Genomic DNA, 11,648 nt, shown 5'->3' on the forward strand with positions numbered 1-11,648 from the left:
ACACACACACACACATATATATGTACATATATACGACAAGCTTCTTTCAGTTTCCCTCTACCAAATCCACTCACAAGGCTTTGGTCGGCCCGAGGCTATAGTAGAAGACACTTACCCAAGATGCCACGTAGTGGGACTGAACCCAGAACCATGTGGTTGGTAAGCAAGCTACTTACCACACAGCCACTCCTACGCCTCAGAATTTTAAAAATGATGTGACAATACTGCAAGGCATTTTGTCTGTGCTCTACAAATTCTATGCATATGTTAATTCCTGTTCTTTTTTCATCTGTTTCTGTTCTGTTTCAGAATGGACGATGGTTCTCTCAGACAGCTCGCTTCTTTGCTCAGCCTATGAGTCAGAAAAAAACTTTTGTACGCTCAAAACCTCACATGAATATTGGCACAATTGGTCATGTTGATCATGGGAAAACTACCCTTACTGCAGCCATTACTAAAGGTCAAGATAAACCAAAAATTTCTATATTCATTCTCTTTTTTTTTTTTTTTACACACTGATCTTTTTTTATATAATGTATGTAGCAAATACTATATATTAAGTTGTAAGATTTTGGTAAGCTTGCTTCTTAACAATGTGGTTTTGAGTTCAGTCCTACTGTACAGAACCTTAAGCAGAGCTGGCCAAAACCTTATGCGTGAATTTGGTTGACAGATACTGAAACAAGTCCATTGTGTGTGTGTTTTGTGTACCTTTGTCTTGACCTTACATAATGATTGTAAATGAGCATCACCATTATACAAACAATGTTGTCTGTTTCCACTCTTCTGTGAAGAACATGTCTGGCCAGGGGGAAATATTACCTTACTTGGGAGTAGGTAAGGGCTGGTGACAGAAACAGCATCCACCTGTAAAACATCTATCTCAATAAATTCCGTCTGACCCATGCAAGCATGGAAATATGGACATTAGATGATGATGAGTGTATAATCTATCAGCATATCGAAGGAGGGACCTGATGGGAAATATCCACTTTTTTTAAGATGGATGGAATTCATTGTGCGGGTGGCACATTAAATACACCATTTTGAGCGTGGCCGTTGCCAGTACCGCCTGACTGGCCTTCGTGCCGGTGGCACGTAAAAAGCACCCACTACACTCTCGGAGTGGTTGGCATTAGGAAGGGCATCCAGCTGTAGAAACTCTGCCAAATCAGATTGGAGCCTGGTGTAGCCATCTGGTTTCACCAGTCCTCAGTCAAATTGTCCAACCCATGCTAGCATGGAAAGCGGACGTTAAACGACGATGATGATGTAGCTAGGAGGTTCTTGTGTCAGATATAATTGAAGTATTTAATGACGTTTATAACATCTATATTAGTTGAGACAATGTTCTTCATGGCAAGGAACTATTGATGTGATTTACAGACAGTAAGAAACCACTGGTTTGTGGCTTGTCATTTATGTTGTATTCAGAGCTGGGCACCAATTCACTGGTCCTCAGGAGAACCACAAAGAACAACAATACAACTACATCTGCTTTGATTGCTAACCTTTTTGTAGCCATATGCCGAATACACTATCTTTATGCTTCAATTAATTTTGAAAATAATCAAGCGTTTGGAGGGATTTAGTTTAAATAGCTTTGTCATTGTGTAGTGTTTATTCTCACTTAAAAAAGTGTATGTTATGCTAGAACACACAATATTGCGATTGTCACCATGAGAGAAATTCACATATTGGCTTTTGGTGCATATAAGCACTCTTGTTTAAAAATTCCTTGAATAAAATTATGATGATGAGGGTTTTAACTGAAATATGAACTCTTTGAAACAGGCAGCTATGTATTTTAAAAAACGGGAAATCTCAGTTGCTTTAGTATTAAAAAAAAGTGATATCTTGGGTCCTGTACTCTGAACCCTAATTTTTCTTAAATGATAAACATTATCACATATCAAAAACAACTGTATTTTCTTTTCTTTTTTTAATATATTCTAGTTCTTTCCGTTGACAAAAATGCTATTTTCAAGAAATATGAGGAAATTGATAATGCACCTGAAGAGAAGTCTCGAGGAATCACCATTAACGCAGCTTGTATAGAATATCAAACAGAAAACCGTCACTATGGTCACGTTGATTGTCCTGGCCATGCAGATTATATCAAGGTAAGCATATAGTTTACTCTATGACACCTGTTTGAAATTAACTTATCGTTTATTTTTTATTTTTTTATTATATTATGTAATTGTTGTCCCCTATGTATTCAAAACTTTGTGCAACATATGAAGACAGGAAAAGCCTCTGGCCCATCAGGAATCACTGCTGGGATGCTTAAAACATCTAGTGGTGTGGGCTATGGTCTAGTCACCCATATTGTAAACCAGGTAGTTCATGATGGAGTCATACCCAATGACTGGCGTAGCAGCACCATAGTCAACTGCTACAAGGGTAAAAGTGATGCTTTAGATAGAAATAACTACAGGGGTATCAAACTGCTGGATCAGGTGATGAAGGTCACGGAGAGGGTCATAGCCCAACTAATTAAGGAGAGAGTCTGTTTAGATAAGATACAGTTCGGTTTTGTGCCAGGTAGAAGCACAACTAATGTTATATTCCTGGTACGGCAACTGCAGAAATACCTAGTCAAAGATAAACCCCTATATTTGGCTTTTGTGGACTTGGAGAAAGCCTCTGACAGGGTCCCCCAATCCCTTATCTGGTGGGCAATGCAGAAACTGGGGATTGACGAATAATTAATTAGGGCTGTACAGGCCCTATACAGAGATGCTGTTGGTAGGGTTAGGATTGGAAATGAGTATAGTGAAGAATTCCGGGTAGAAGTAGGGGTCCACCAAGGATCAGCCCTCAGCCTCCTCTTATTCATCATAGTCCTCCAGGCAATAACAGAGGAATTCAAGACAGGTTGCCCCTGGGAACTCCTCTATTCTGATGACCTGGCACTCATAGCAGAATCACTGCCAGAACTAGAGAGGAAACTTCAAATGTGGAAGCAAGGTTTAGAGTCGAAGGGCCTTAGAGCGAACCTAGCTAAAACCAAAGTTCTAGTAAGTAGGAAGACGAACACATCACACACCCCTTCAGGTAGGTGGCCCTGCTCGATCTGTAGAAAAGGTGTAGGTAGAAACTCCATAAGATGTACCCAATGTAAGCTATGGACACATAAGAGGTGCAGCAACATCAAAGGAAGATTAACCGGGAAGATAGCTTTCACATGCAGCAGATGTACAAGTGCAATAAACACCACAGATGCTCAGAAAACTGACTCTATCACATGTCAGGTGGAGAAACTAGAAGTAGTTGATAGCTTGCAAAGTTCAGAAAGCTTCTAGCCCTACAGGTGACAAAGGGCCTCTCGCTCAGAGTGAAAGGTAGATTGTATGATGCATATGTGCGAACTGCCATGCTTCACAGCAGTGAAACATGGGCCGTGACTGCTGAAGACATGCGTAAGCTCAAAAGAAGTGAAGCTAGCATGATCCACTGGATGTGTAATGTCAGTGTACACACACGACAGAGTGTATGCACCCTGAGAAAAATGTTAGACATAAGAAGCATCAGATGTAGTGTGCAAGAGAGACATTTGCATTGGTATGGTCATGTACCACGGATGGATGAGGAGAGCTGTGTGAAGAAGTGCCACTCCCAAGCAGTGGAAGCAATCCAGGGTAGAGGGAGACCCAGGAAGACATGGGATGAGGTGGTGAAGCATGACCCTCGAATGTTGGGCCTCACAGAGGTAATGACAAAAGACCAAGACCTCTGGAGGCATGCTGTGACTGAGAAGACCTGACAAATAAAGTGAGTCCCCAGCTGTAATCTACACCAGTGTCGCATAACCATCCCATTCAAAAGTACTTTGGATCGTAGGATGACTTGCCGTGCTTGAGGAGACCTATTGAGTCAAGTACATCAACATCCGAAATATCAAAATCAAATCAAATGGAAATTGTAGTTGTGATCTCCATGCCAGTAGCACATAAAAAGCACCATCTGAACGTGGCCGATGCCAGTACCGCTTTGAATGGCTTCTGTGCCGGTGGCATATAAAAGGCACCATCTGATCGTGGTTGATGCCAGCTCCTCTGGCCCCTGTGCTGGTGGCACGTAAAAAGCACCCACTACACTCTCAGAGTGGTTGGTGTTAGGAAGGGCATCCAGCTGTAGAAACACTGCCAGGTCAAATTGGGCCTGATGCAGCCTCCTGGCTTCCCGGACCCCAGTCAAACCGTCCAACCCATGCCAGCATGGAAAACGGACGTTAAACGATGATTATGATGAATTAAGGATAGAGTTTGGTTTTGTCATATCTGCTTGGCAGACATGACAAGCAGAGTTATGTACCTTGATGAGAGTTATAACTTCAGGTGCCAGATCAGTCCTGCATGTACAGACCTAAAGTCTTATCTGCATTTAATGTTTAATATAGAAGTCCATTTGAAGCTTTTACTGTTCTTAGGTGTTAGACTTGACCTATCACTCTGTTTAACACTACCACCTGGCCTTTGGATGCCTTTTGCATTGTTCAAACTGTTGCTAGCAACTGAGTCAGGAGTCCTGCCTTGAAAAATGTCATGGGCACAACTCTTCACCTAATTATGTCAAAGAAAATTAAGTAACTTTAATAAAAATAAAAGATAAAATTTTTTAAATAGGTAAATCAATAAACTCTTTTTTTTGTCTTGCAAGTAGTTGATGACCCTATCAGTGCAGGTGCCACTTAAAAGCACTCAGTCCACACTGTAAACTGGTTGGTGTTCAGAAGGGCATCCAACTATAAAGACCTTGCCAAAACTGACCTCACTATGTAAAAAGCACTAAGTCCACTCTACTTAGTGGTTGGTGTTAGGAAGGGCATCCAGCTTAAAGATCCTACCAAAATAGTCACAGAAGTCTGGTGCAGGCTCTTATGAAACCGTCCCACCCATGCTAGCATGGAAGGCGGACGTTAAATGATTATGTTGTTGTTGTTGTTGTTGTAGCTATATTTTGTATATAATTACCATGTTGTATAATCCTACATATTGTCATCTGTTTCACAAATGTTTGGTTCATTTTTCTTCCACAGAACATGATAACTGGCACTGCTCAGATGGATGGTGCTATCCTTGTAGTCGCTGCCACAGATGGTACTATGCCGCAGACACGGGAACATTTGCTTTTGGCCAAACAGGTTAGTATTTCAGGTTTTTGTGTTGTGTGTGTGTGTGTGTGCATGTGTCTTTTGTAGCAATTTTTATGTTTTTATATTTTATTTCTACACTAAATATTTTTTTCTTCTAGGATTTAATTCTGGCTTTCCATTATACTAATCTATTAAAACTATAAAGATTATTATAAGAGACACCTATTAGACATAATCAATCAGGGTTTTTTTGTGGTGGTGGGGTGGGATTAATCCGGTATTTCATTTTAATCTATTCTTTCACTTCTTTCCTCAATTTTTCCTTGGCAATCTGTCCTGATTATTTGCTCTTTTACTTGTTTTAGTCATTTGACTGCGGCCATGCTGGAACACCGCCTATATAGTCAAGCAAATCGACCCCAGAGCTTATTTTTTGTAAGCCTAGTACTTATTCTATCGGTCATTTTTGCCGAACTGCTAAGTTACAGGGACGTAAAGACACCAGCATCGGTTGTCAAGCGATGCTGGGGGGACGAACAGACACACAAACATACACACACACATACATATATGACAGGCTTCTTCTAGTTTCCGTCTATCAAATCCACTCACAAGGCTTTGGTCAGCCTGAGGCTATAATAGAAGACACTTGCCCAAAGTACCACGCAGTGGGACTGAACCCGGGACCATGTGGTTGGTAAGCAAGCTACTTACCACACACCCACTCCTGCGCCTATTTCTTTACAATTCTATATTCTCTTTCATCCTCCTCTTCTCAACTTGGAATGATTTAGTTTTACTTGAAAACAAATAAGGATCTGCACCAGGAGGAGCATCCAGCCATAGAAATCTTCCTTAAGAAGTCTCATCTAACCCATGACAGCATGATAAAAATGGTGATAAAAATAATGATGATGCTGATGAAAATTATGTGTGTGTGTGTTGTTTAAAACATTTTAACTAGTGATGATCTAAGTTTGCTTACAAAATTATCTTAAATCTTTCAGATTGGCATTACCAAACTGGTTGTCTTCATCAACAAAGCTGATGCCGCAGATGAAGAAATGTTGGAATTAGTAAGTATTTTTTTTTATAAATATATTCATGTTGCTTTTGCGGTTTAGCTCTTAATCAGCCTTGACCAAAGCCATTCTGGATGAAACCATCCCATTTCTTTGTATTTCTAAGATTATATTTACTAATATAGATGCTTCCGATCTAGTTTGGATTCTTTGCAATTAAATTTGATTGCAAAGAATTCAAATTTGATGGCAAAGAATCCAAACTAGATCAAAAATATCTATATATCTTGTGGGGGTGGGAGTAAAATTTGGCTGCTATTTCAAGCAGGTTTTTCAGCTGCATAGAGAGACTCCCTCTTGTTGGTTGTGTTGTTATATGCAAATCAGCTTTGGTTTAACAGCCCTACATGCAAGGCGCATGGCCTGGTGGTTAAGGCTATTGCACTCACAATCACCAGATCATGGGTTTAGTTCCCTGACTGGGCAATGATTTGTGTTTTTGAGCAAAACACTTCGTTTTACATTGTTCCAGTCCCCTTTCAATCAATGGGGATTGATGGCCTGCTCGCCTATCCAGCAGGGTGGCGTTATTTGAAGGCTAAAATTATGCAAAAGCACATTGTGACCAGTGATGAGTTACAACATCTGATTGCCTGGCTGATCACATGATCACGGGACATACAACTCAGTGACTGAGTCAGTCAAGAATTAAGTACTTTGTTTATGTGGCTCAGTATGAGAGACAAGCTATGATCTGCTAACTTCTCACTTGTTACCTAGCATCCTATCAACTGGTGCCTCTCTTGGCCATAACAGAATTAAAAAGAAAAACAAAATCAGGTGGGTTAGTAGGCAGGCATGGGTTTGTGGTTAAGAAGCTTGCTTCCCAACCATGTGGTCTTGGTTTCAGTCCCATTGCACTGCACCTTGAGCAATTATCTTCTATAGTGCTAGGCCAACTAAAGCCTTGTGAGTGCTAAGGTATATTCATGTCTTATCTGCCTGTTTATGTGTGTGTGTGTATGTTGGTGACCCTGTTAGTGCTGGTGTCACGTAAAAAGCACCCAGTACACTCTGTAGAGTGGTTGGCATTAGGAAGGGCATCCAGCCAGAGAAATCATGCTAAAACAGACAATGGAGCCTGGTGCAGCTTCTGTCAAGTCGTCTAACCCATCTCAGCTGTTTATGATATGAAAGACATTTAATCATTCAGATAAACATGCTCACGATTGAGCCAGTCGGGGGAAACTGTTGCTCAGCCTACAAGAAATAGCAGCCAAATCTCCAACTCCACCTCTCCTCTATTTCTTTCATACATGCACACACACACACACACACACACACACACACACACACACACATGCTGCTTCTGTCAATATTTAATCCTTTGATATTTGTTTAATTTGCTGTTCAACACCTGTCTGAAGATTATTCAATAATTTCTGTCACCATAATTCTTTAGTTTTTGTATTTATGTAATTTTTTTCCTTTTACACCTGTAGGTAGAGATGGAAGTTCGTGAATTACTGAGTGAATTCGGATTTGATGGTGATGAAACCCCTGTAATAACTGGTTCTGCTCTTTCTGTCATTGAGGTAGGTTTGTATTCATAACATTTCTATGTACCTTCAGTTTCTATCTGCTCTATTTTATATCACATCTTGGGCATATCAAACAGGACAGCAATTTCTATCATTTTTTTCTATGGTTGGCATTTGGAAAGGCATCCAGCTGTAAAAACCATGCCAAAACTGACCTCACCTGTGCTGGTGCATAAAAAAGCCCTCGGTCTATTCTGCAGGGTGGTTGGTGTTTGGAAGGGCATCCAGCCATAAAATGCCGTACCAAAACAGACACTGAAACCTGGTGCAGTCTTCTGCCTTGACAGCTCCTGTCAAACCATCCAACCTGTGCCAACATGGAGAGCAGACGTTAAATGATGATGATGATTATAAGACACTTCGTTTCACATTGCTCATGTTGAAATGTAGACCAACCAAGTACCATAAAAGCTTTTCCACCTTCTAGCTGTCACATCTTCAATGTTCCACGGGGTCAAGAGTAGGAGGGCTGAAAGGTTGTGTCTCTGCTCATGGCTACATAAGCACCTAAAGCAGTTAACAAAAGCATGGTACATACTATCAAATCATACTCAGTTCTGAGTGTTGCTCTAGAGCTTATATGTTACAGGCACAGTCATGGGTGTGTGGTAAAGAAGTTTACTTCCCAACGTTGTGGTTTCAGACTCAGTACCCTACTGCATTGTACTTGGGGCATGTCTTTTATGTTGCTATACCCCTGGGCTGACTGAAGCTTTGTGAGTTGTTCTGGTAAATGAAAACTGAAAGAGGCCTGTTGTGTATGTTGGTGACCCTGTCAGTGCTGGTGTTGTGTAAAAAGCACCCAGTACACTCTGTAAAGTGGTTGATATTACGAAGGGCATCCAGCAAGAGAAACCATGCCTAAACAGACAATGGAGCCTTGTGCAGCCTCTGGCCTTACCAGCTTCTGTCAAGTCATCTAACCCATACCAGCATAGAAAACAGATGTTAAACGTTGATGATGATATGAAAGAGAAATATGTATGTGTGCATGTTCATGTATCCTTGTCTCCACATCTTACATTAGTTTCAGACAAGTGTCACCATCATTTAAGCAGTGTCCTTCATTTCCAGTCTTATATGAAACATGACTGGCTATGGGGAAATACCTGACTTGGAAACAGGTGAAGGTTGATGACAGGTAGAGAATTTAGCTGTAGAAAATCTGTCTCATTTAATTCCATCTGATCCATGCAAGCAAGCATAGAAAAGTGGATGGTGGTTGCAGGAAGGGATCATTTAAGAGATATTTGGTTGCTGTTTCTAGCAAGTTGAATGGCCATATACAGGCTCTCTCGTTGATTCATTATTTATTGTATGTCTTATTGTAGGGCAAATCTCCTGAAATTGGAGCTAATAAAGTTAAAGAACTGCTTAATGCTGTTGATTCTTATTTACCAACACCTGAGAGAGATCTTGATAAACCCTTCAACATGTCCATTGAAGGGACATACTCCATTGTAGGTATGTATCGTGTAAAGTTCTTTGCTTTGTTTTTTTTTCGTTTTTTTTTTGTGGGTAGAAAATCAGGCAGGAAAGTGGAGTGCCCTTGTGCAATTAGGAAGATCTATGATTGCAGCAGCATAGCATAGAATCACAATGTATGACAAAATGTACAATGAAGTATCGAAGAAGACTGAAGGAGGACATAATTGAGTGAGAGGACCTCTAGGTCCCCCACTTAGTATTTGATAACATTAAAATCCTTTACATGCATCAGATTCTACTAAAACTCTCAAACAACTATCTGGAAATGTGCAACCAAACAAACAAGTCTCTGTCAGCCACTTTGGATATCATGTATATCTTGTTTTTCTGAGCTTTGACAAGCTGACGTTTTTTAGCATCTTGCAATTCACTGGGTAGAGACCCACAGGTTTATATACCATCTTTCTACCATCATAGGTGCCTGGCTTAGTGGTTAGGGTGTTGAACTCATGATCGTAAGATTGTGGTTTCAGTTCCTGGACCTGGTGACATGCTGTGTTCTTGAGCAAAACACTTCATTTCACATTGCTCCTGTCCACTCAGCTGGCAAAAACGAGTATTCTGCGATGGACTGGCATCCCATCCAGGTGGAGAATATATATGCCATGAAAACCAGCCCTTATTAGTTGGCCAACTAATAAGGAGCTGCACAAAACCGGATTTCATGGGAGGGCTGCAATCAGAAAACCACTACTTTCAAAAACAAACGTTGTAAGCCATTTAGAGTGGAGTAAAAACCTACAGAATTGGTCCCTAGAGCAGTGGAAGAATGTTATTTTCTCAGACAAGTCATTGTTTACCTTATTTCCGACCACCGACCGAGTATACATGAGGAGACAGCCAAAAGAAGCATTTGACCCAGACTGCCTTCTTCCAACTGTTAAACATGGAGGAGGATCTGTGATGATCTGGGTGGGGGCTATAACTTGGAAATCCACTGGCCCAATGGTTTCCCTTCATGGCAGAATTAATAGTGAAGACTATTTAAGCATTTTATCTGATAAAATTCATCCTATGGTTGCAGAACTGTTTCCAGAGGGAAACAATCTTTCGGGATGATAATGTATCAATTCACACAGCTAAAGTTGTTACTAAATAGCACAAGGAACATTCTAGTGAAGCTGAACATCTTATCTAGCCACCACAGTCCCCAGGTCACAATATTATTAAACATTTATGGTGCATTTTAGAAAAACAAGTAAGGAGGCAATATCCTCCGCCATCATCACTATAAGACCTGGAGACTATTTTCACTGAAGAATGGGCAAAAACTCCTTTGGAGACAATTCAAACTTTGTATGAGTCCATACCTCGTAGAATTCAAGCTGTAGTTACTGCCAAAGGCGGTCCTACTCAATATAAAATAAACTTGTTTGAAATTTTAAGGTATTTCCATTATTTTGTCCAACCCCTGCATATAGTAAGTGATGTCAAATTAATCTATGTCTTGCTATGTACCTCCTTCAGCAAATGTTTAAAATTAACATTCACAACAGTAACATAGTCCTTTGTACACACTTTGTTCAGGGGTTTTTTTTTTTTGTTAAATTGTAAAATAATAAATTATTTTTGTATGAAAAATTGATCCTTTTTCACTACCTCATCCCACGTCTTCCTGGGTCTACCCTTTCCACAGGTACCCTCCACAATTGTAGGGTAGGTGTGAGAGGTCAGATATAGCTGGTTTTTATGCAAATGGGTTAATGCTGTTTTCTGTCTTTTACCCTTATCTGATGATATGCAGGGCACCTAAACACTATATTCTATAAATTCATTATTGTTAATTTAATATTTAAGGCTTGAATTTTACCTGATTTATTCACTTGTCTCCAAGGTCGTGGTACTGTTGTTAGTGGTCGATTGGAAAGAGGTGTGTTGAAGAAAGGAGATGAGTGTGAAATTGTTGGCTATGATAAGAAAATCAAATCAACAGTTACAGGTAAGTTTCCAATTAAAAGTTCAAGATTTAAGTTCTTTTTGATTCAAATCTCACAGGTTCCTCGTTTTAATGTTGGATAGAAACTATTTCTCTTAATTCTTTAACCTTTAGCATTCAGATTACTTTGTCAAATGTAATGCTCATTTATTCCCATTCATCATCATCATCGTCGTCATTTAACGTCCACTTTCCATGCTAGCATGGGTTGGACGATTTGACTGAGGACTGGTGGACCAGGAGGCGACACCAGGCTCCAATCTGATTTGGCAGAGTTTCTACAGCTGGATGCCCTTCCTAACGCCAACCACTCCGAGAGTGTAGTGGGTGCTTTTACATGCCACCGGCACGAAGGCCAGTCAGGCGGTACTGGCAACGGCTACGCTCAAAATGGTGTATTTTACATACCACCTGCACAGGAGCCAGTCTAGTGGCACTGGCAACGATCTCGCTCGAATGACTTTTCAAGTGCCACCAGCACAAGTGTCAGGAACGGGAAG

The 11,648-nt window shown here is 40.5% G+C and overlaps 1 protein-coding gene across 1 annotated transcript in view; it reads left to right on the forward strand.

Annotated features, from left to right (window-relative positions):
- Window positions 1–11,648, forward strand: part of LOC106870016 (elongation factor Tu, mitochondrial) — a 24,481-nt gene that overhangs the window by 5,316 nt on the left and 7,517 nt on the right. Inside the window, exons 3-9 of the mRNA XM_014915980.2 lie at window positions 310–460; window positions 1,957–2,123; window positions 5,045–5,149; window positions 6,109–6,177; window positions 7,626–7,718; window positions 9,056–9,188; window positions 11,047–11,151. Coding sequence (XP_014771466.1) covers window positions 310–460; window positions 1,957–2,123; window positions 5,045–5,149; window positions 6,109–6,177; window positions 7,626–7,718; window positions 9,056–9,188; window positions 11,047–11,151 — 823 coding nt within the window. The remainder of the gene's footprint in view (window positions 1–309; window positions 461–1,956; window positions 2,124–5,044; window positions 5,150–6,108; window positions 6,178–7,625; window positions 7,719–9,055; window positions 9,189–11,046; window positions 11,152–11,648) is intronic.

The sequence above is a fragment of the Octopus bimaculoides genome, chromosome 1 (genome assembly GCF_001194135.2).
Source record: "Octopus bimaculoides isolate UCB-OBI-ISO-001 chromosome 1, ASM119413v2, whole genome shotgun sequence".
Classification (NCBI taxonomy): Eukaryota; Metazoa; Mollusca; class Cephalopoda; order Octopoda; family Octopodidae; genus Octopus; species Octopus bimaculoides.